This window comes from Stereum hirsutum (genome assembly GCF_000264905.1).
Source record: "Stereum hirsutum FP-91666 SS1 unplaced genomic scaffold STEHIscaffold_2, whole genome shotgun sequence".
NCBI lineage: Eukaryota > Fungi > Basidiomycota > Agaricomycetes > Russulales > Stereaceae > Stereum > Stereum hirsutum.
In genome coordinates this window covers 3,354,242-3,377,835 of record NW_006763132.1, presented here as the reverse complement: position 1 = coordinate 3,377,835, position 23,594 = coordinate 3,354,242, and the positions used below count along the sequence as shown (strand labels likewise).

Genomic DNA, 23,594 nt, shown 5'->3' with positions numbered 1-23,594 from the left:
TCACGCCGTGACGTTGTGATCGGACAGAGCCGTAGCGACGCGTCACACTGGGGTCACATCGTTGGGTGTGTGTGGCCCGGTGGCACTGGATCAGAGGAAAACCAGAAAGAGATCCTCTCCACTACAGGGAGGACATTATCACGATTCATCCAGTATTCATTCTATCACTTACAAATCGAATCAAGAAAGTAGTTGGACATCGAAGATCACGGAAACGGAAGACCAGGAAGAAGAGAACAGATGATAGCTGTAGAAGATGGGACATCGACATCGACATGGCAGACAAACCGTGAGATAACGCATAGCGAGAGCAGGGTATGTATGAACGTACGTATGTGTGGGAGAAGCAATTATAGTATGATACCATGAACGAAAGAAGCGAGGGAACGAGGAAAATCAGAGGGGAAAAAAGAACACGCAGAGCCGAAAATGCGAGCAGCGCAGATATCAACAAGGGCTTCGAGCCCTTCATTCAACTCGCTATATACCCAAACACCACCACAAGAGTATCATCCCCCGTCCTATCTCATCGTTTCCTACTCGGCGTGCCCGGCACCTTCCTAGGCGTAGCAGGCGCCACGCCCGTCAACCTCCTCTCCTGTGCGCTCTCCCTCCCGTCCCCACCCATTCCGTTACCACCGCCCCCACCACCCCCAACCCCAATCGCACTAGCCCTCGCCCTCTGCGCCTCCTTCGCCGCTCTCCTCGCCGCATCTCCAATCTGTTGTGGCGGTCGGCTCATATCCACCCTCGACAACGCTTTGAATATCTCTCTCTGGTCCATCTTCTTTGGCGCTCGTGAGGACGAAGATAACGTGGAAGATGTTGAAGGCATGAGTGAGGAGAGGATGGGCTGGTGCGGGAGGTGTGAGGTCTGTGGATGCGGCTGCGATTGTGGGTCTGTGCGAGCGTGTAATGTAAGGGAGAGGAGAGCAAAGCGACGGTCGAGATCTGTGCATGCTACGGCGTCGGTCCGGAGCGAGGTGTTCATGAGTGCGTGTTGTCGATCAGCCTATGTCCACATAAAAGAAGGAGAGCAGTATTCAACGACCAGTCAAAAAAAAAAGGAGGACAAATCGACGCACAAACAGCGACACCCTCTCCATCTTAGCCTTCAATGGGTCCTCAGCCGTCGTAGAGGCCAAAACCGTCCGCGCAAGTTCGATCCCCTTAAAACTCGACGGCAGCTCCGCTTCTCGAGGCTGAAACCGTGGATCGTCCGGGTCGTACGCGAAGTTCTTAACGCGAGGATCATCGGCGCGTTGTTTCCCCTTCGCTTTGGCAGAGGCGGCGGCTGCAGCTTTGCGTGCCTGGACGGATTTCTCGATGTCTGCCAGAACGGTAGCTTGATGCGAGTTGTAGAATCGCGTGACTTCCTCCCAAGCTGCATCTTCGGCTTTATCTCTGAGTATTATCGTTAATGTTAGTTGTGTGCGCCTAAAGAACCCGACATGGTCGGAAAGAGGTGAAAATCACGAAGCTCACCGATTGATATCCGCCGTGAACTTGATCTCTCGCGCCTTGTTCTTCACGTTCTGCTCATTCTCTCCCACTGTATCCCACGCAGGCGCACCCGGTGGAGAATACACATTCGTGTTGATCTCCCTCTCCGCAAGCTGTCTGATGAAGTTCTCCTGTATGATCTTCTTCGCCTGCAAAGCGGCATCCGACAATTTCGGCAGCACTGGAGGTGGTGGGTCCTTGCCGGATCGCTTCGCGGAGTGCGGTATTGAAGGATGATCTGCCACCCGAGATGCGCTCCAGATGAGCAACTGTCGCGCCCGATCCGAGTCCGGTACGTCCGCGTCAATGTGTTTGTAGAAACTCGTATGGTCCACCGACGAGTGCGGTTTACCTTTTTCGAGAGGTCGAGTCAACACAAGGAAGACCAAAAGAAAGACACATCGCAACGAAGGCACTCACTGATGACACCGTTGTTCTCAAACGACGTGCTCGCTCTCTTTCCCCTCCCACTCAACGAACTTCGTCTCCTTTGCCCCGGTGTCCCCGGTGTCCCATGATCCTTCAGCGTCCCATCCCTCATCGCCCTATTCCGGTCAATCTGCGGTGTCTCTCTCGGCTGCAACGGCTGAGTATACTCCATCTCCACCCTCATCGTAGACTTCCGCGACTGAGACTGTCGCCTGAGATCATCCGTCTCTGACTCCATCCGCCGAACATCATCGTCGACTTCCGTGTCCGGACGAGAGGTCGTGTGAATGTCGCGTTCTCTGGTCTTACCGGTGGCGGCTGTTGTTCCTGGGGGACGAGTCGGGTTCGGTGTCGATGATTTGAATCGTTTCGAGGGATGAGGATGTGGTGGCGCTGGCGGGTGTTTCGATGTCGATGGGACGGGTTGAGGTTGAGGAGCGGCGTTAGATGAGGTACTAGAGTCGGCACGTGAGGTAGACGCGTGTGGTTTCGAGGATGGTGGTGGTTTCGTGCTTTGAGATGAAGGGGGTCGTGAGGGCGGAGCGCGAACGATGACCAGTCCTCCTGGCTGTTCCTCGCCATTTGGTACTGCACGAAGGAGATCAGCATATTCGGAGGTCGAGAAAGTCGACAGTTAGGTCTAGCATGAGTCGGTTGGTATGCTTCGACTGGTGGGAACCGAGAGGTCTGCGAGCGTTCGTAACGCCAGAGTTGAATCCAGTGGAAACATAGCCTGACACACCATGCAAATATCCCGCAACTCATTCGGACCCCGACACTTATTCACCTCAACCGATTGCCAAACCCGTATACCAGGCCACAACCCATGCTAGACCTACCATCCAAACAATATCAACACGCACATTTCCGTTTCACCGGCGCGCCGTTCGGCTACATTCTGCGTAAGCACCTGTCCCAAACAAATATCAACACAACACGACATGACGCTCACGCACCTCTTTTTTCGGTTTCTTCGCCACAGAGTCAAAAGGGTTCTGTTCGGACGAAGGAGCAGCCTTGCGCTTGGACGTGGAGGATGGGAGCATGTGCCGCTGCAGCGTCGTCGTCGTCGTCAATGTCGTGGTGCTGGGGGTCATGCACGCTGCCGCAGAGGTGGTATGTCTCTCGAGGTAGATTGTTTTGAGCGCGGCAACGGCGGCGTCGTCGCGCGAGGATGTTGGTGGAACGCGTCAAAGGGGCGAATGAGCGGACTTTGAAATGTTTTCTCACAGTCGCGACTCTAAACGCGATCAACAAAGGATTTTTGTGGCGCGCCACTTGTTCTTTCTTTGTCCTGGACCATCATGATCATGCTCCTCCTTCTTCGTCGTTGCCTCCATCGTGCTCTATAGAACGCAACTTGTGCTCTGTTTTACTCACGCTTTCTGATCATTTAGCCTCGATAGCTCGTGGGTGGACTTCTAGACGCGATAAACGTCTATAGTGAATGTTTTGCCGCTCGTGAACTTGAACATCGTGCTCGAGATCCGGTTATGGTCAGACCATGTCCTGTCTCGATTATAGGGCTATTGTTACTACCACAAATACACTGTAGGGCGTGGTATTTCTAGCGACTCTCAGACAAACTTTATCGTCTACAGTCGAGGAGCTCGTGTATTACAGGTGAGGAGAAAAATATACAATGCAGATATATGTATTATTATTGCGATGGTCCTCATCCCTACCGTGTATGTGTGTGTGTAAAAATCTAACCGTGCCAGTAAAACTTCCGACTGGCCATGAGCCATTTTGAGCTGCCCACGTCACCAATCACTCTATCCATCTCAAAGCAGGAAGAGTTCACCCCAACAACCTTCCATCGTCACGCTCATCCTCATCCTCCCGCGGTGTCCCACGTCCATTAGGACTACTCGTAACAGCCACATACCCCTCCTTCGCCTTCACCCCAACCCTCCCCGCTACCCAAACCACCCTATTCGCCACCCATCTCGCCGCCGCGTCCCTCACCCTCCATACCACGTGATCCCTCGTATCAATCCTGTCCGTTCTTATCCTATGCCCCTTGTCGACGGCGATCACGAGCGCACAGACGGTCACTATGATGGAGGAGAGAGCGGAACAGGAGGAGATCATGAACATGATGACCATCTGGAGTTTTGCGGCTTGTTGGACGGAGGAACCGCCGAGGATGGCGCCGGTCATCATTCCGGGAATTGAGATTATGCCGAGGACGCTACGGGTTTGGGAGAGGTTGGACAAGAAATGTTTGCGGAGAACGGAAAGATTGGATTTACGGCGGCAGTGGCGTGATAGAAGGATGAAAAGTGAATTGTCGATGAGCGAGTGAGGGAAGCAGTGGTAACGAACGAGAATAACTACCTCATCTGGTTGATTGTGGGGGTGAGTGCGAGTCGAAGGGCTTCCTTAGCGATGGGCATCATAGCCTCGAGCCTTGACGCACCAAACGCAAGATACGTCTCTGTCTTGTCTCGATTCTCACTATCCTCGTTCATCGTCAATTCGGCCCAAATCGCACGGGTCTGAAGGAAAGAACAAGGGTACGTACTCGAGCTCTTTCAAGACGTAGGTGACGGAGACGGAGATGCCGGAAAGTGTTGCGCCGCAGAGCATGCCAATGATAGGAACTAATTTTCGAGTGGAGAACGCATGGGTAGTGAGAAATGGGTTTTCATCGTGGTTGTGTGGATAGAGGGTTTTCAGAGCAGGAGAGGGCAGGTAGCTCACTGTATTGCTCGGGACGCCAAAATGGACGGACGCCCATAGCGAAATGGGCTCCAATGATAGATATAGGAATAGTTGAGAGTAGTAGACCGATGAAGACATATATAAACTGATTCGCCACTCAAAATTAGCATCGCTGTTGCACATCTACATAGATGCAAGAATAACGGACCATGTTGTGGAATCGCCGCTTGCACTTGACCACAGCTAAACCACGGAATCAGAAGAACGATTTAAAATGGTCAAATAATGAGCTACATACCAATTTCGAGTGTACCCATAAAATTCAAGAGTACTGAATTGATGGAATAACAAGAAACGAAATGGAGGGTTAAAATATGCATGCATACTCACTGGACATTACCCGCCCCAGCGCGGTGAGACAGCTCATCCACGCATACAGTGCACTTATATTTTAAAGTATAGCTCTAGATACAGAGGATGATAAACGTACCAGCAATACCAGCCACTGCCCAGAAGTTATTCGTTGAGAAGACTTTCTCCAGGATCATAGCCACGACCGCCAGCTGGATGATACACCGGATAGATGCAATCACTAGCGAACGACCTACCCCCAAGCCGAGGCCATGAGAAAGTATGGCATCAAAGGCAATGAATGATAGTCCCAAGCCTACGTTCGTCCATTCGAGATGGGTTTTTGAGTCGGGCCCGCTGTCGGCCATCGTTGTATGATGTTGAGACTGCTGCTCCCGTATAGTTCCGCAGAGTGTGATGGGGTAAGCTAGACCGACTCAGAGTCAACAGTCCTGTCGACGTCGACCAGAGAGAGTTTGTCAAGAGAGACGATGTCGAGCCGCAACCTGCAAGTTCATTGCAACTCTCTTGCAAGTGGTCGACGAGCGTCAAAACGATCGTGAACATGACATCACCGACCCCATGAGAGGCTCCCGGAAGGCGGCTCACAGTGGCCAATCGTGGGGTTCATCCACTTTGGCAAAATCCTTTCTCTGAATTTCTTTACATGTTCAAAGCCGTAAGGGCATATGGTGTAGTTGGTTTATCACGCTCGCTTAGCATGCGAGAGGTGTCCGGTTCAATTCCGGATATGTCCATTTTTATTTTTCTCTGGCAAGGACCCGCAAGGAAAGTCTAGAGGTGACTCGTTGTCCAAGCACAAACACATGAATGAGCAATAGCGAACGCTAGTTTTTTGCATTTTTCTGATTACACAACAACCAGCCATCTTTCGCCCATCTTCCACTCATCTTGAACTCACAATTGCGATCGCCACTCCGCCACAGAACTATTTCTGACACCGCCCGGCTACACCCGCCACCGTAGACGTATATGTGCAACCCACTCAACTCCTGTTTGTTCTTCTGCATCTAGTGCTCGACCGCTTTGTGAACTCCATCGAAGTTACACCGAGCCGCTCTACGGACTATAAGTACGTGTGAGTGCTGGCCTTTCTCTTCTAGCGATTTATACATCCATCGAGATCTTGAACCTTGAGACGAGGCATGCTAATTGAAGCTATGCGATTGGGACCGCACTATCCTCCTCCACGACCGCTGCACATGCACCTCGGATTCGTGACGACCGTCGTCGAATGATATTGGTCCGTTTACCTCTACCTTTACCTCCACGGGCGACCGGGAACCATGCAGAACAGAAACTCATCGAAATCGAAGTTGTCTTACGGTGCGTTCGAATTCATAACGCCCATATCCGAGACCATGCAGCGGAAGCGTCTATCATACGTATCGTATGGGATGTCCTCTGCCCATGTCATACCCGAGTCTCCGAGGGCATGAGATTCGATATCTCATCCGTTTCAGTTATACCTGCAATACCATAACATCACGCGTCCGAGTTTACGTGCATCTCGAACTTGCCTCATTGATGCTGGATGATGCTGATCTACGTTTTCTTTTTTTGGGTGGTGTGGTTAGGAAGCCTGCTCTAGATTTATACGCACAATTTTGAACTCTGAACTCTGAAGCAAGTCCGAAATGGCCGTCGCTGCTTTTATCACGCCCTCGAACGCTTGCTATGCAGTCAAGTGTGACTCATGTGGGAAGACGACTTGGAAGGTGTGTATTCCTGTCGTTCTCGATCTCTCCATTATTTCTTCTGTGTTTTGGATCTTTGCGAGAGGGGTTTCTCGGCCCATGATTCGGGCGGCTCTTCATGCGAGACCGATTATTATGCGGATAGCGAGTAGCAAGCGCCAATGACGAACCGCATCCCTGCGTTCTCGACCTAGGCTTATCTTTTCGCGGTAGCGTCTGTGCTGTGGTCGCCTCGCTTTTCTTTCCCACTTTCCCCTTTCCCTCTCCTCTTCCCATGTCACGGCCATGTCAGCTCGTCACCGTGCGGCTTTGAGCTAAAGTTAAGCGAAATCACATTGATGTGAATGGAATGCGATCTAGATACAGGAGCTGAGTGGGGTATGGCGGTCCACGCTATGACTTGTGTGGCATATGTGTGCTGCATGATGTATGGACGGAGCAACCTTGTTTGTTGGCGATGAGTCTAGTGGCGCTCTGGACCAGACCACACACTGCCCCGTCATTGATGATCTTGGCGCATAGGACCTCCTTTCGTTTATATTTTGTTTTGTTTTCTTGTTGTAATGGGTTATGGCATTATACTGACTGAGTCCTCCATTTTTCGTTTGTAGGGATGTGGTCAACATGTTGAATCCGTACGTTTTTCACCATTCTTTACTCTTTTCTTCATCGTTGTTTCCTCCAGACTCGTCTTGGTCCTATCCGCTCTGAGTCTCATGGACATCTTCCATGTTTCCGTATCCTCGTTATTCTCCTGCCCAATTTATTCCCCATGCGATTCTTTCGCACCGTGATCTGCAGTAGTACTCTCACCCATCTTATCCTCCTGAAAAAAAAACTCCCGAAATGAATCCCCATCCCCGCCTCCACCCCCATCTGAGAAGAGACTCTTCCGATACTTATCGCACCCACTCCGGATTCCCACAGATTCCCACCCGGTCCATATGCCCACCGGGCAATGCGCAATCGGGAATCGGGGCAATTATAACAGTACAGGCTTATACATATAGGGCCATACGAATCCTACGGATCGGGCTCTATTGAAGCCCTAACTGCGTAATCCCGCCGGCCGCTGTGCGGGATCTACTCGACCTCTCTTTGACTGTCTTCGGTCGTGTTGGATACAGGCGGACGGGCTCTTTTCCGTGTAGAAGATTGTCAGACAGGAGCGTCCATCAGAAGTCGCAGCAGCCTGTAACCGCACTGCTTATAGCAAGTACTTCAGAACGCGGCTGCGTGCCGAGGAGACAGGCGTTGTCGTTTTTTTTGCTCTGATATTTGTGACTGGAAATGTGGAGCCGTCGATATGGCTTATTTCTGGGGATTGCATGGGGTGGAATGGTCTGCTAAGAAACTTCCGGTTGGGGGTTGTCTTGGCCAGGTGTCGTTGCAGACCTGCCAGATACAGACGGTTGCCTGAATCGAGGGCCAGGATCGAGGGGGAGAAGAAAGCGAAGGGGGAGCAAGAGACCCTGAGTGGGTGGATCATGTTCCTTCTTCTTCTGCTTCTTCTCCGGCGCCGTTGATGCTCGATGGAATACGTACATACGAGGGCCTGCGCTGTGATGCATGATGCCTGATGGGCTGGAAATGCCTGGAACAGCGCGGTCGGAATGCGACGACGGTGTGGTCTATTTTTCTTTGATTGAAAATTGTTCGCGTGGTGCTGTGCGGTCGCTTGCTGACTGTGGTGATTTTGATTTTTTCTCATGCAGGTGATGAAGGACGTTGCGGAGGAGGATAAGTGCAAGTGCTCCCGAGACTGAGCTAGAGTTGAACGAGTGATGATGGACAGATGGGAAGCGAAGTTCAAGCGGCGGTGATGCGTTGATTTGGCGGAACACGCAGGGGTACATAGCAGCGGTCAAAGCAGAATTGGAAGCATTCAATGTTGTACGAAGAAATACGGACGAAGGACATATATTTACTTTCACGAAGATGAGGGTTGGGTGACGCACGGCGGACGAGGGTGAATAAACCGAGATGAAATCGAGATCTTGGCAATTACATAAGAAATTTGTAGAACGGGGTTATCGTTACCCCTTTTGCCACCAACGCTCTCTTCTCCCGACCTTCGCTCTTCCCCTCTCCCTTCCCCTCCCCTCCCCGTCGCCCTCGCCCTCGCCGTCCCCGACGTCGTCCAGACCTATCTATTGCCGTGCACAGCGTACCCTTATGCATCCACAATCATGACCGACGAAGTTGAAGTCCTGGAGCTGAACAGCACCCATGTTCCTGTCGACCCAGAAGACGACGTGCGGATCACGACTCAGGCGGAGGTCAAGAAGGAATCAAATAAGCCCGTTATTAACCAGTATATTCGTGGAGATCTTGTGGGCAAGGGACAACATGGAGAGGTCTATAAATGCTGGGATATATCGCAGAGCCACGCCGTCAAGGTGAGTCTCGCATGCTCTCGCGTAAGCATCTCCGCATTCTCAGCGTATTTCCTGCCTTTTTTTTCTGCGTATGTGTGTGTCGGTCGGTGGGTTATCGACATATCAGGCTATGAAGGTCGTGTCGCGAAAGAACCCGCGGCAGGAGAAGCTGAACAAACTCAGACGAAGAAACATACCGCCCTCGGGCAATCATCTTCCACTCACGGACAACATGGGCAGCACCTACCAGAAGATTCTCCAAGAGATCGCTATCATGAAGCGCTGCCGCCATCCACATATTGTACGCCTGCTCGAAGTCATAGATGATAAAATATACAAAAAGATATACATGAGTGCGTCTCTTCCTTTCCCTTCCCCTTTTCCACCCTCTCGCTTCGCTCGCAGTCCACTTCACGTAAACCACATATCCACCGCTTCTCTTCTCTTTGTTCTTCCTCAACGGACGCTGATGACGTTGTATTCTCGCTCTGCGCAGTTATGGAGTTTCTGGGAGGTGGAGAGATCAAGTGGCGAGACAAGGACGGGAACCCACTCCTACGCGTAGACCAATCCCGCCGAATCATCCGAGACGTCGTCCTCGGTCTCGAATATCGTCCGTTCAACTCCTTTTGTCTTTCTTCTCGCTCGTCCTTCTGACCGTATGAATCCCGTGCACTTGCAGTACACCACCAGGGCATCATCCACCGCGACATTAAGCCCGCCAATCTCATGTGGACCTCTGACCGTCGAACCGTGAAGATCACCGATTTCGGTGTGGCACACAGCTCCTGGGCGCAACGGCTAGCCGAATCGGGAGAGGAGAACGCACACCGCGACTCCACGGATCATCTCTTCGACGACTCGGAGCTCGCCAAGACGGCTGGCACGCCTTCGTTTCTCGCGCCCGAGGTCGTGTGGAACGGGAGCAGCGTGAGCGAGTCGACGACGCCGTCATCGGGAGCGCATCTCTCGCCGTCACCGTCGCAGGTCGCTGGGACGAGTTCGTCACCGAACGGACATGGCCATGGATTGCTCGCACACTTCTCGAGTGGGAGCGTCGTGCATGTGAGTAATGGAAGGAGCTCGGCGTCGACTGTTCACCTCCCACCGCAGACGCAGACACGGTCGAGGAGGCCTCCCATCACGAAAGCCATAGATGTTTGGGCGTTGGGAGTCACGCTTTACTATCTGCTCTTCGGTGAGATTCCGTTCCGTGCAGACTCGGAGTGGGCACTCTACCAGGTCATCGCCACGGAGGACTGGACCGTTCCAGAGACAATGGGCCTCGATCGGATTCCTACGGGTGGTCGTCATCCCACGCCAGGGCCGAACGGGAAATTGTCGGAGGGTGGTGTCGTGGTGTCGTTCTTGGAGAGATTGCTGGAGAAGAACGCGTCGAAGCGGATAACGCTCGACGAAGTCAAGGTGAGAGTCGTTCATCTATTTTCAACTATCTATCGCATCCCATAACCGTTATACCCATTCATGTCCTGTTTTATGTTCTCCGTCCCATGCCTTAGCACCACGCTTGGTTCCTCGGCGACATCCCTAATCCCTCGCAATGGGTCTCCGAAACGACGCAGGAAAAGAGCAAGATCAGCACCGCACTTGACGACGAGGCGATCACCACCGCTCTCTCGCCCATTCGCTTCCGCTGGGTGCAAGGCATCACCCAAAAGTTCAAGAACGCCCTCCGTGCTGTGCGTCCCCAACGTTCTGCAAACTCGTTCGACGTCCGTGACCCGTTAGATAAGGTTGGTACGCACTCTGCCCCGACTGTCACCATGGCGCGGTATAACAAGAGCACGACCGCCGTCTCGAACCAACATCATCATGAGACGCACCACGATCATCAGTCTAGCCGACACAAGAACGGGAAGAAACCAAGCGCTGCTGCACCCACTCGTGTTTCTACTCCACCACCAATCCCTCATCATCATCATTCGTATCACCACGGAGGATCCCCGTCGTCACGCCGCTCGATGCACAACATGCATTCGCAATCACCGATCCCGCAACGCCTTCCAGCGCCTATCGAAGTTCCCTCTTCTCGTTCGAAGTCGATGGATAGAAGCCGTTCGCCCGGGTCTCCCAGCAGCCCAGTAGGAATCCACTATCCTATCGGTACGACACAGAAGCCACGTCGAGGATCTTCCGGACTCCTTCCCTTTCCTTATGCCAACGCCCAAGCCCAGGGCTCACAACAACAAGTCCACCAGCGCTCTTTCAGCCCGACATCCTCCAACGGCGGCGACGAGAACAGCGATAGAAGACAGCCCAAGAATCGATGGTCGATGCAGTCCATGAAGTCCATGAAGAACAGCGTGGTCAGCCTATGTTCCCGTGCGATCTCGTACGGCCCTGGCCCGCATGAAGCGTCCACATCGACGGTGACTAGTGCCGCCAACACCGCTACCACAGCTAGTACGCTCCCTTCCGCATCGACGTCGAAGAACCCGAGCAGGCAGAATTCGTTGGGACAGACGTCGTCGGGGATGACGAGTCCTTACGAAGGCCCGACCACTCGCTCGTCCGAAGAAGTCTCGCCTTCGTCGCCGATGAGTCGTTTCCGCCCTGGACACGACCACACCTACAATCACCAGTTCTCCGGACTTTCGAACCCGATGCGCGCGTCGAGTTGGGGAGATGTGGGCGATTATGGGTATGGGTATGCGCGTCGGTATGGTGGAGGGCATGGACATGCGATGGAGGAGGTGCAGAGTATACATTCCGGGGAGAGGCTGGACGAGGGAATTGATGAGGACGTTATGCTCTTCGGTGCGGGCGGCGTGGCGAACGGACCCTTGCCGCCTACGCCGAATGGGTCGATATTGATCGCTGTACCGCCAGTGCCACACCTGAGTGCGTTGAGCGCGGCATGTGGACCGGATGGTGTAGGCTCATCATCGTCGTCTCCTGTGACTTCACCGTCGACGTCGACGCCTTCGACACTCAAGGCTGTTCCACACGAGTTGCTGCATTCGGTGATGGGGAGGGATCCAGCGACGGAGGCGGACCCGGCTACGAGTGAACCTGGAATGTACTCCCGACCGGTGTCGTCGAGGCCTCATGCGCCGAGCCCGCTCGTTCAGCTCTCGTACAGCTCGGAGGAACTTGGAGGAGGTCTGGATGATGATGACGACGACTCGAGTTTCTTTGATAGGGATTCGGAGGCGGGACCGCCAAGGAGTGTGGGCAGCAGGATGTATGAGAGCGATGGGAGCGTGAGTGGTGATAGCGATGCAGAGGATGATGATGACGATGAGGAAGAGGATGTTGTTCCGTTAGAAGTTCGGAGGAGGAGGCCTTCGTGGAGCGTTACGGAGGCGGATTTGCCTTCTGAGGAGAGCGATGAGGAGGACGGGGAGGGGAGTGGGGAGTACGCTTGAATTTGGACGCGAAGAAAAAATAGTGTGTGGATTGGTATGTATGTAACTTTCCTAAATCGTTGGGACTTGTCATCTTGTCTTTTTCGCCGTCTGCCTGTCTGTATCCGCTTTACTTTTTGCGTTTTTGTCAGCGGAACGGATCGGTCATTCCATATAAAGCTCGAGCTTACCATAGAATTTCTTTTCTCAGATTTACCTTCCTCTTTTCATCCCTTCGCCTTAGCTTTCCGAAGGTATACAGGACAGGACAGGATGCATATATATATTTCGAATGTCCATCCAACCACTGTCATTATGTCACTTGTTTTTCCTTTCTTACTTGCACTGTCATCATCACCTCTCATTCATCTCTCCGTGCATACCCCCTTCTCTTCCTTTACCATCTTCTTCTCGTTTCTTGTTCTCACTTATCCGCGCTTCCTCCCTCATCTGCCTCTTCTTTGGCGCCGTCGCCGTCGCCACCGACCTATCATCCCTCATACACTCTCAGGCTCGATTCTCCAATCAAATCTCCATCGAACGATCTACTTAGCGTCATCCCTCCGCATCTCATCTCACCTACCATCATTATCGACATCATGCATGCACCTTTCGCCGTCACCCCCCAGGAAGCCCATCATCTTCTCCCTCCCTTCCATAGCCAGTTCCTTTCCATGTTCCCCTTCGTTGTACTCATAGCATCTTCTTCTTCTATCGATTTACCCCGTTCTCTGTGCCTGTCCTCTATCTTCGGTCTGTCTTTTCCTTTCCTTTCATCTTGCCCTGTCCTTCGTCTCGTTGGCCTAGCTGTTTCTACATACGTACATAGTCGTGAATGTCTCGCGTCGCCCGGGCTCCAGGACTTTACATATTTACATATAGAATTTTTGCACCTGGTCGGCTTTAGACTGTCTTGATTGTGGGATTGAGTTCGTTATTCGTCAATGTTTTTTGACTCGCGCATGTGATGTGGTATTTTAGAGCTGTGCGTTCGATGCATGGGTAAACAGAGGTTGGTGCTGTACATATGCCTCAATTTTACATCCCGGAAGGAGGCAGAAGGGCCCTGCAGTTAGACGGGGATGGTTTGTGGAGTGAACATCGATGTTGACCTCGAGCTCCGAAGGTTCCGTGTTTGCTGTGCTCTGGCCGGTAGGACGTGGCCTTTCGACGATGGTCACATATTCTGAATGTGAGAGGTCTTTTTCTAAACTTGTGCACGTCAAGCACGAATAGGGTGCCTGGCCCTGTGTCAAATCCTCCCCACCACTGACTGGTTCCGGGTTGCGCGGCCTCTGCGATCTTGACGCCGAGTTCCCGGTTCGCTCTTTACTTTTCATGGGGGTGCCACAGTGGCGTGGACCTTCCGTTGGTTTCGGTTTCTTCAGAAATGTTACCGACGTGTTACTCCAAGGTACCAAACCCCCCGCTTCTACGGAAGGCTGATCCGAAGCGTTAAAAATGTGATGAGAATGGGCTATAAGTATAGTATGCCGAAGCAGGCCGTGGCCACTCAGTGCGCCCAACTTGCGCCGATGGTTTAAGTATTAGCTCTCAGGCCTCAGCAGGTCTAACCTATTCATAAGTTGCTAAGTAGCTCAGGCTCTGCTATTTTCAACTGATGAAAGAGCTGCTAGTACTGAAGGCGCTGTGGCGGCATTTTGGTGGGCAGGGAGCGCTTCACTGAGCTCTGCAGCTGAGCGCCCGATACAAGTCGGAGATGATGACATGTTTCGGTTTCTTGGATTAGAGGGGAGCGAGACTTAATGTTCGAGAGTATGATTTAGTTGATGGGAATGTGCAGTGATTATTTCGATTTCTATCCTATCAGCGTCACAATAGACATGCCAGTTGATCGAGGTGCTACTCTAGCCTATCGATAGGGAGAGCAGTCAGATCCAAATATTCGACGAAGGAAGACACAAGGGACACGTACCATACGTAACGTCGACCATCTCCGTACCTTTACGAATGTCGCCGTGCCACAGCTCGTCATTGGCAACCATTTCTTCCAGCGGAGCGCATGGCTCTTTCTTATGTCGCTTCCAGTCCGCACTTTGGCAAGCAGGCTGTATGGATCAAAGCTCTCGTTAGTCTCATCTTTAAAGGGCTGATGAAAATATAAGGAAACATACAGAACAGTAGAATGCCCATTTACATCTACTACAACGATTGAGCGGCGGAGGAACGGGTGTTCCAGTTCCCTTTAGCCATTCCATCTTGCAGTTCGGGTTCACACAAAGGGCATCGAACGTGTGGAAGTGTGCGAGCTCTTCATTGAAACCCGATCTGTCGATTTGTGGCTCCGTAGCAAAAGGGACTGGAGGAGGGGGACGGGCACCGTGCCATCGGTCTTTTGCACGTAGGTAGTTCATGCATTGTCTAGATGTCGGCTTCAACATTTTTTGGCGTCGCACATCGAGGATCTTGGCGCGGATGCGATGGGCCTCGGCAGCATCGTGAATATAGGGACACGTAGGGTCGAGACAGCCCGAAAACCTGTTGAAGAACTGCATAGAGAATGTAAGTCGTAATGAGTGGTGTTTCGGTTTTGTGACGCCACGCACCATACAAGGGAGACAATCCTTCCTGAAACCATTCCCTTTCAACTTCTCGAATAAAGCATCCCACTCCTCGTTCCCCGTAGTCCCCGCTGGGCTATGGTAATTCAAGATGCAGTTCCAAAACTCCCTCGCTTCTCCAATATTATAGAGAATTCCACTCTGTGCATGGTTCCAGTCTGTCTTGAACATATCGTGATAGATCTCGAGGTCGTCAGGATGGACCGTCCCGTCGGCAAACGGATGCAGCTTGAACCCTTTGATGGTCTCTAGCTTGACGACAGTGTAAGGCTCGAAGGAGATACCTTGGCGGGGGAAAGGAAAACCGTTGTCGGAGACGATGTTGTCAAGGATGCGATATTTTTTCTCGATGGCGGCGCGCAGTTTGTGGTACCTGTCTTCTTGAATTTCGGCCTGGTGTTTGCCTTTTTCATACTCTTCTGGATTATTCGCTGTTGGGTACAGTTTACGAGCATACATGATGTCGTCTAAGCGTAGATGGGCTAATGCAAGTTTCGTGGGCGAATAGGTATATGGCGGGAGGAGACAAGAACAAAGAAGTGAAGAATAAAAGGTTCCAGACGCTTGCCAGACACGGCGAAGTCCTCCCCGGCAAACTCCGTCAGGGGTACTGTGGCACTCCTTCCACAAGTGGCCCAAAACCGGCCACATCATTTCTGTCTCGGTCTTCAATCTCGTCGAAGGTACTAGTACTTATACTGCTGCAAATCGTCTCCGCCTTCAGCGCATATCACATACCACCATGTACGCATCGAGCCAGAGTCCAACAGCTGGTTCTCCTGCCTACAAACAAGGCCAAAAACAGGCCGAATATAACGAAACCTACTATCATTATCTCTGCGCTGCCATCCAATCGAAATATCACATGCTAGACGGCATCATCGTCAATTCCCCTGCCGCTCTTTTCCCCCGTCAAGGGCTCTCATTCGCACTCTACACCGCACATCGTCTTAAAGACGTCGAAGGTATCAAGCTTCATCCACGCCCCGATGGAACCGTCCATCCTGGTGATATCAAGGTGTATCAGGATTTGTTCAAGCGAGATTGGAAGCATGTCCAGGGAGGGATACTTTACACGATCGGCTCGGATGAGAGAGGGTTTTGGAATTGCATTTTGAATTATGCTAGTATCGCGGGGACTACGGGGAATAGGCAGTGGGACGCGTTATTTGCGAGGCTGAAGAAGAATGGGTATCGGAAGGACTCGATTCCCTGCGCGGTAAGTAGTCTCTATCGATTTCATTTCAAGTAGGAGCGACGAGGGGGGATCAAGACCAGCTTCAAGACTGACGATATTCAACTTCACTAGTTCTTCAACAAGGAGTCCGGCTGCCTCGACGCGTCATGTCCTTTCGCGCACAATAAAGAAGAAGCAGACCGCCTTCGCAGGCGCGTTCTTAACCGTCGCCGCAAAACCATGACCAAACCGACGCTGAAACAACGCATGCAATATCTTCGTGCCAAACGTAATTGGTCTGGTAATAATGCTCCTTCCGACTTGTTTCCGGATGACGACGACGAAGAGGAAGAGGGAGAGATTACCGAAGGAGCGTTAGCATATCTGGGACCGGAAGAAGACGATGACGAAGACGACGAGACGCTTGTGCCGAACCCGCTCTACGATCCGGAGACGAAGAGGTTCTGCTTCAATCCGGCGTGTAACTTGGCTTGGTTGAAGGATGATGAAGGCAAGACATTGCATCGTTGCGGGAAATGCAAGTGGGCATTCTATTGCTCGGTAGGTCCATTGCTGCTTTCGTCCTCTTTGTTCAACAAGAGCTTACCTGTCAAAATGACCGTGATGATATACCACTCGTTGATGCTCAGCGAGAATGCCAGACCGCCGATTGGAAACGGCATAAGAAGGAGCCTTGCGCGCCGTTGGAAGAAATCGTCGAAAACGATGACCTTTGGGAAGTTGATATTCGCAAGGGGACAGGGGCGTGGGGCCAGTGATCTGTCGCGACTTTCCGGATACTTGGGCCTTCAGATATTTTTGGGGGCATCTTTCTTATTGTGCTTGTATTTTGTTTCCCATTTCCGGCTTTGGTCTGGATCGGTATTGTGTTCATAGACGGAAGTTTTGAAAGCCGTCGTGTTGAACGTAACAAGGTGTATCATTGTGAAAGTTAGTAGTACAATATGCAAAAGCAGGACTTCTCCTATATTTCCTCAGAACGACTGGTTCTGTGCCATCTCCTCCATCTCATCGTCGCTGAGAAGCTCGAAACCATCCAGGTCCTAGAGTGATCAAAGGAGTGTCATTCAATACATTCTCACCAACGTCAGAGTGTGAGAGGTTACTCACCCTCGGGTCAAATTCCTCTTTGCTGATCGTAATCTCCTTAACCACATTCTCTTCCTCAACCTCCACTGTCGTCTGCCGCCCAGGTTTCCCTGCTTGTGCGGCTATACCTGCATTTGAGCCCATAGCATCAGTCAAACCATTAACTCTCAACTCCCTGATCATGTTCGTCTCCTCCTCAACCAGCGCCCTCAACGCGTCCCAATCATCCTCAATCTCCTCCGCTAAGTCGCATCCCCGGACCGCCAACGTATCCGCCGCGTTGTTCCCGACAGAGTCAGGACCGGCAGAGTCAGAATGTCCCTTGACATACACAATCCGGATCTTTTGGTTGTTGATGCAGCGGAGGTCGAGAAGGGCGGCGAGGTATTTGATCAAGGGGACGTTTGAGACGGGTTTGCCGTTTGCGGTAAGGAAGGAGTTCGATTGCCATTTGGGGAGCCAGTCGTAGATGCCTGTGGAGAGTAATAAGTGATACGCGATGAGCGAGGAAGTGAAGAAGCTTGTCAATTGGGAGAACCAGGATATTATGCGGTATGGTGTGAGGGAAGGTGGCGACGCACAGTTGATGCAATATTTGGAATCGGTCTTGATTCGAATGCGTTTCTGGGATTGGGGCGTCATTTCAAGGACACGGATAATTGCCTTTATGGAGGTTGCTTTGATTTTGAATGACCTTCAGCAAGATGCTATAATGCGGTACGTACGATCAGTTCCGCTCTGTTGTTTGTCTGTTCTCCTGGACATCGTTCACAGACATTTCTGCAAGTAAATGCGTTAATATCAGTACTGGGACACAGGATGTAGGCAGCTGGCGCAGCAAGCACAAGGTACCCCATTCCGGAGAAAGCCATGTGTTACACTTGTAGAGGAGTACTTAGAGCGTCGAACGTACCGAGGATCATTGGGACCCCACCAGACACCCAGACCAGCCTTCGGTGGCGGACCCTTCTTCAATGCCTTGCCCTGATTGTTACGACAAGCACCGTCCGTATAGACCTCTTCCCATTCATCGTCGAATAGGTTTGAGGATGGCGCCACATAATTGACTGATGTCGAGTTTGGCTTGCTCGAAGATGCTGCGGCAGAGGCCTTCAATATTGGTTTGATGGGTGAGGATTTAGATGCAAAGGATGAAGATTTGGGCTTTGACGGTGATGTTGGCGCCGTGGGAGCATGGAATGTTGGCGACGATTGGATGAGTTTCGCGTTAGCCCATTCTTCTGCTTCCGCGAGATCTGCGAATTTCTTGAAGACAGGTTGGGAGAAGCCTTTGACCTGGGCATCGCATTCATCCCTGTAGAAACAGTCCTGTATCAGTCTATCGTCCTATCGGTAGATCGCCGTGCCGTGTGCATACCATGTCAGGTAAACACCGGGTATCCGTCCTTTCTTGACGGCGTAATAGTACACTTTCGACGACTTCGGCATACCTACTCTGTCAATTTCGAGCTCTAGCGATGTTGTATGATATCTAGGGAGATATCGAGCCGTAAGAAGACGACGGTCAATAATCAGATGGCGTTGTACACGGAAGCAGGAAATGAACATGCACGAGTGGAAAGAGGACTGGAAAAGGCAAGCACGGACGCCGACGCGAGGGCTATCAAGTAGGCGCCCATTGAACGCGCCAAGGAAACGCGCCTGTGGCAAAGAGCCACGATAGGCGCTCGTTGTACTCCTCGACCCTCAACTCTTTGCAACTTCAGCTGTGCACAGTGTTCTAATTTCTTCATTCATACTTAAATTGACATGACCACAGTCATACTAGTTGGGCACGGGGAATATTTTTTTGACAACAGAAACGTTTCCACTGTGCAATGTGGTTGGTCGAGGCACCAAAGGACGTACGTGCTTCAAGGCCATCTGCAGTGCTTGCTCCCTTTGAAAAAGTACTTTTGTGGGTAAGTACCTACCGAGAGTATCTATAGCTGTTGGTTTGAGTACACCTTGTATGCTCTTAGCTTTCGCCGAACTCCAGCAAGATTGGAGGACCGTTTGTATTCGTCCTGAGCCGTGCAAGGTGCGCATTTTTAACTAACCCTATCTCTCTCCTCTACCTCATGTTTTTACTTCCATAGACCGTATGAGGCATTGTCACGCAATTCTTATGCCGCGGTGAGCTCAACCGCGCACTCACATTTATCCCGGGAGGACGTGTGATACCGGTCCAACTCTCCTAACTCTTTTGTCTAGAGGACATCATCCAAAGGCCTTGAGGTCGACGTCATATTCTCTGCACATTATATCCCTGGTTGCGAAAGCGTCATCGACGGATGCAATTCAACGAGCCAGTGCGACCACTTTCACTTGGGCTCACGGGAAACACCTAATTCAAGGTTAGGTCTTCGGACTTGGGGTGTCTTCCCATGATCGCTTTCCCCTCAGCTCCGGATTCCGAACCTCCGCATGCCAGCGCCCCCGTCCCGCTTCCCCGCACCAAATTCTCCCCTGTTTCTCCGGCCGCGCCGTTCTCCTCCGACCTAGGCCAGTCGTCGCTACAGTCATCGTCTCGTTGACGTCGACCTCAGTCGCCCGGATCCAACGATAACGAAATTAGGCAGGTACATAAGGACCCCAACCTGCCCACACGTCGAATCTGATTCTGATCGATCAGTCTCTCTGTCTCCTGTAGCTCCTCCTGAATACCTTTTCGAGAGGTTGAACAACTTGAGGCCTTCACTATCATCTTGATTATCGTTTCGTCGTTTGTTTGGATCTACTCGAAGATTTTTGAAGATGACGGACGCTGGCTTTACCCCACTTATGTTGGCGTTGCCGTCACTGACGCCATCGCTGGCCATTGAGGTGCGTTCAATCAGCCACTCAACTGCCCTGCAGATGCTAAAAGAAACACACTATTGCCACACAGATTCTTCCTCGAGGCCTAACTCTTCACCGTCTCTTCGTCCAGACTGATGGCCGTGTATGTCCGATCCCTTTATACGACGCTTAGCGCCACCCACCTAACTCAATCACTAGACACACGACCTCGTCGTAGGGCCCGAAGATCCCAAAGGTCATATAACTCAAAAGTATACCAATACCATCATCGGTCGCTACACGAACCGAGTGCCTGCAGGCCCCCGAACCCTCACCCACACCACGTCTGGCCTTACCGCCTCTATCGCCCCTATTCCCAACTCTGACGCCACACCGGGTGTGTCTCTTCACGGCGGTCCCTCCGGCTTCGACCAAGTCGATTGGGAACCACTCCCCCTTGACGCCATAGCGCCCTCGCGTTCTGCGATCGCGAGCGGAGGAGTAAAGGAGCAGGACGTTCCTGGAGTTTTGTTCAGCGAGCGGGAAATCGATACGTTCCAGAAGGTGTTCCCGTCCGGATCTTCGGCGCTGTTTAGGTATCTGTCGAAAGGTGGGGATCAGGGGTATCCCGGAGATCTGTTGGTCGAAGTGGTGGTGGGGTTGTTGGGGCCGAAGAAGTCGAGTGGGGATGGTGAGTGGGGTCTAGGAAGTGTGGTGTTTATTTATAGGGCGAAAGTCGTGGGTGAGGGGAAGGGAAATATCGTCACGCCGGTGAACTTGACGCAGGTGAGGATTCCTTTTGGGCTGTTTTTAGGGAAATGCGCTCATGTGTCGTGAGCTGGTTAGCACTGGGGATTCAACCTCGATGCTTCCCTCAAAGACGACCCGCAGGCTTTGAACGTCAAGGGGCACTCATTGACAATGAAGGTACGCAACATTCCTTCTTTCTCGCGGTGTACATTTCTGATTCTTCGATCGTCATCGTGTGTGGCGTGTAGGCATCCCACACCGTCGAGATCGACTCTACCGGTCTTTCTACTGGAAAACTGAACCCCGTAGCGGGAACCTACCACGAGCATTCTGGCAAACTCATCGGGGACAAATTCCCAGAAGCTGGTGGTGAGGGGTCGCTTGGTGGCGGATACGGTACGTCTATATTTGCCTTTTTAAAGCCCGCTCAGTCTCTGACGACATCGTGTTCGTAGATCACTTCTACGTATTCTCCCCTCGTGAGACCGCTCCACACCATATCGCCGAGAAAGACCTCACGCCTGAATACAATGGCGTCGAGACTATTCTTGGAGAGCATCATGGTTCACCGGTCGTCGAGCTCGCGTCAGAGAAGAGCGGATTGAAGCTTTCATTTGACACTAACCGTACGCTGGTTTCCTCTTTCTACCCCTCGCCAAGCTTGAGCTAACTTGTCATGCGTCGTTGTTTGTTTACCTGTTCAACAGAGTCTGGAGTGCAATTCTACTCGTACAACTTCTCGACGGGCGATGGCGCGCGAAAGAAAATACACGGTGGAAGTGGAAAGGCGGGACCTGGAGAGGGCTATCCCGCTGGTGGAGCGGCGTTCCTCGAGTTCCACGAGGTACGTATCCGGGTCTTCGCCTCGTCCATAAATTGAGAACAAAGAACTGATTATCATAATCGTGGTATATAGCCGATTGCCTCGTTCGTCCACCCTTCAACAAACCCGAGCGGATATGACACCATTCTCGGCCCAGGCGAGATATACAACAACTTTGTGAGGATGGACGTGTTGTACAAGAGCCCGAAGAGCCTTTGAGACTTCGGAGGAGCGTGATGTGGTGTACGATGAGTGTGAGTGGGTGAATATTATCGATGACCATGGTGAGGGTTCTCGCGAGGATGTATGATGAAGTCGGATTATATCCTGTATATGTATCGAAGGAACGAATGATGTATTTAGGTGTTGTTGATCTAACCAGAGATAATGGATGTTACTGTGGATGTATCAAGACCTCTTCATCGCACCGGCTTGGCAATCCTATCCTCCCATACAACTATGGGGAAGCCAAACATCGTACAAGACATCTCGAAAATATTTCCGACCTCGGACGCGGGTAACGCTTGTAGGTCTAGTCCGTTGGAGAGCACTCTTCAATGACCTCTCGCCTGCACTCGTCAAGTCAAGGTCATTTCCGCAACAGCCAGAGTGCTCGCGTCAGGCTCGTATGTAGACATCCGAGAAGCGTTCGCCGATTTCGTGAGCCTAAGACTAGATCGGCCGGAAACACTCCTGATACATGAAGATGAGTGGCGATGTGATCGTTACGGTGTCGAATAGCCCATAGAAAGCGGTTTAGGAAGTCGTCTCTGAAGAGAGCATTGTTTATGTCTCCACCGGCAGCGATGAGCGCGTCTGAAATATGTCCTCCAGATTCGACAGAACAGAACCGTGACCAAGCGCAGTGCGTAGGAGGAGCCTTTGGTGTCCGCAAGAACAACATCGCCGCAAGCGTCTGGGTCAAGGAGGGCAGAGATACTGCCGAGATATTCGATAGCGGACACAATGTAAAGAGATAACTCTCCATACAGTCCAACTATGTTGAGATCTAATGTTCCAGGATGAGACGACGAGCATCCTCGATATTGCTGGTCTACGCGTACACCACAAGTGGCACGCTGTCATTGCGCGCAGGACCAACGCAGGACAAAATTCTCGGTTAACAACATCGGGTGCATGCTGAGCTCGGGATAGTGTTTGGAGTATAGGCTGACGAGATAAATGAGCGGAGAGGATCATAGCTGGGCAAATGGTAGAGAGGACATGGCGGTTGTGAGCAGAAATATATAGAAAAATATTGCGAATATCTGTCGCGGAACCTTCCGGGCGGAGATTTGCAAGCGCTACCCGTTCCGAGTTTCCTTTTTGTTCCGTTTCACTCCCGCTAGCAAAGGCTCGTAACTGAACATAGCACCGCACTCCTTGTCGTGGAGTCTTCGGCTATCTTCTCAGGATGGGCCTTGTTTGTCTCATGTGGCTCAAGCTGGCAGAACTCTGAATCAGCTTTGCTTTGAGCTCGGTGCACAGCTAGCAAGCGAGTTCAAAGCGATGGCTCTGGGATCGGCATGGAGGTGCAACCTCCTCTATCGCTCCTCCAATGCCGTGTTTATCTTGGGAGTAATATGGAACTTCTTCTTCTCACACCCGTGCCCATCTAGGAGCGGTAGTTCTCCAATTCCAGCCAAATGAAAGCGCATCATAAATCGTCCGTCGTAATATTTTCTGTCCAAAACGCTGAGACACGACCCACGACCTCGTGGTCGATCGTATCTAGGCATGAAAGGGCCATAATGTTTGCGTTGCTATGACCTAGAACTGGGCTGTGCCGAAATCAGCCGTTGATGCTCTTTGTGTCGTTTTGTTTCTTTGTTGTCCGTGCCGTCGGCGCCATTGCCTCGGGTCGAGGACAAAGCTCGCGGTGGCAAAGTTAAAGCAAAGGAACCACGGGTATATAAAGGGCGCGCTTCTTGGGCTGCAGACACCAACACAACCTCGT

The 23,594-nt window shown here is 51.8% G+C and overlaps 8 protein-coding genes and 1 non-coding gene across 9 annotated transcripts; 5 read left to right on the top strand and 4 right to left on the bottom strand.

Moving 5' to 3' along the window:
• Positions 1–139: 139 nt before the first annotated feature.
• Positions 140–3,181, bottom strand: STEHIDRAFT_118595 (uncharacterized protein). Its single transcript, XM_007300206.1, has 5 exons — positions 2,889–3,181; positions 1,924–2,823; positions 1,486–1,855; positions 1,086–1,404; positions 140–1,012 (listed from the first exon to the last, which is right to left on the bottom strand). Exons 2-5 carry the CDS (start codon positions 2,114–2,116, stop codon positions 527–529), a joined length of 1,368 nt encoding a protein of 455 aa, XP_007300268.1. The 5' UTR covers positions 2,117–2,823; positions 2,889–3,181; the 3' UTR covers positions 140–526.
• A 421-nt stretch (positions 3,182–3,602) lies between these two features.
• STEHIDRAFT_91733 (UPF0014-domain-containing protein) lies at positions 3,603–5,447 on the bottom strand. Its single transcript, XM_007300205.1, has 7 exons — positions 5,090–5,447; positions 4,898–4,930; positions 4,808–4,842; positions 4,639–4,744; positions 4,460–4,538; positions 4,273–4,392; positions 3,603–4,126 (listed from the first exon to the last, which is right to left on the bottom strand). Exons 1-7 carry the CDS (start codon positions 5,316–5,318, stop codon positions 3,733–3,735), a joined length of 996 nt encoding a protein of 331 aa, XP_007300267.1. The 5' UTR covers positions 5,319–5,447; the 3' UTR covers positions 3,603–3,732.
• A 186-nt stretch (positions 5,448–5,633) lies between these two features.
• On the top strand, positions 5,634–5,708 carry STEHIDRAFT_t63. The gene has a single exon. It is a non-coding gene; the product is annotated as a tRNA-Ala (tRNA).
• Positions 5,709–6,108: 400 nt separating this feature from the next.
• STEHIDRAFT_144802 (uncharacterized protein) lies at positions 6,109–8,602 on the top strand. The gene is made up of 4 exons (XM_007300204.1): positions 6,109–6,297; positions 6,549–6,689; positions 7,280–7,303; positions 8,384–8,602. Exons 2-4 carry the CDS (start codon positions 6,609–6,611, stop codon positions 8,432–8,434), a joined length of 156 nt encoding a protein of 51 aa, XP_007300266.1. The 5' UTR covers positions 6,109–6,297; positions 6,549–6,608; the 3' UTR covers positions 8,435–8,602.
• A 676-nt stretch (positions 8,603–9,278) lies between these two features.
• Positions 9,279–10,516, top strand: STEHIDRAFT_48961 (kinase-like protein; the record flags this gene model as incomplete). The annotated part of the gene is made up of 4 exons (XM_007299242.1): positions 9,279–9,399; positions 9,543–9,659; positions 9,729–10,026; positions 10,177–10,516. The coding sequence occupies 4 exons, from the start codon at positions 9,279–9,281 to the stop codon at positions 10,514–10,516; spliced, it is 876 nt and encodes a 291-aa protein (XP_007299304.1).
• Positions 10,517–14,207: 3,691 nt separating this feature from the next.
• Positions 14,208–15,478, bottom strand: STEHIDRAFT_137218 (uncharacterized protein). Its single transcript, XM_007300203.1, has 4 exons — positions 14,982–15,478; positions 14,550–14,924; positions 14,351–14,483; positions 14,208–14,287 (listed from the first exon to the last, which is right to left on the bottom strand). The coding sequence occupies exons 1-4, from the start codon at positions 15,453–15,455 to the stop codon at positions 14,283–14,285; spliced, it is 987 nt and encodes a 328-aa protein (XP_007300265.1). The 5' UTR covers positions 15,456–15,478; the 3' UTR covers positions 14,208–14,282.
• Positions 15,479–15,697: 219 nt separating this feature from the next.
• STEHIDRAFT_144801 (uncharacterized protein) lies at positions 15,698–17,121 on the top strand. The gene is made up of 3 exons (XM_007300202.1): positions 15,698–16,215; positions 16,306–16,734; positions 16,824–17,121. Exons 1-3 carry the CDS (start codon positions 15,739–15,741, stop codon positions 16,950–16,952), a joined length of 1,035 nt encoding a protein of 344 aa, XP_007300264.1. The 5' UTR covers positions 15,698–15,738; the 3' UTR covers positions 16,953–17,121.
• STEHIDRAFT_165837 (ribonuclease H-like protein) lies at positions 17,121–18,732 on the bottom strand (the record flags this gene model as incomplete). The annotated part of the gene is made up of 5 exons (XM_007300201.1): positions 17,121–17,237; positions 17,305–17,946; positions 18,009–18,063; positions 18,197–18,598; positions 18,662–18,732. The coding sequence occupies 5 exons, from the start codon at positions 18,730–18,732 to the stop codon at positions 17,169–17,171; spliced, it is 1,239 nt and encodes a 412-aa protein (XP_007300263.1). The 3' UTR covers positions 17,121–17,168.
• Positions 18,733–20,040: 1,308 nt separating this feature from the next.
• Positions 20,041–21,856, top strand: STEHIDRAFT_49746 (galactose mutarotase-like protein; the record flags this gene model as incomplete). Its single annotated transcript, XM_007299309.1, has 8 exons — positions 20,041–20,109; positions 20,174–20,227; positions 20,284–20,499; positions 20,911–20,991; positions 21,063–21,183; positions 21,246–21,440; positions 21,522–21,658; positions 21,731–21,856. The coding sequence occupies 8 exons, from the start codon at positions 20,041–20,043 to the stop codon at positions 21,854–21,856; spliced, it is 999 nt and encodes a 332-aa protein (XP_007299371.1).
• Between the last annotated feature and the right edge of the window lie 1,738 nt (positions 21,857–23,594).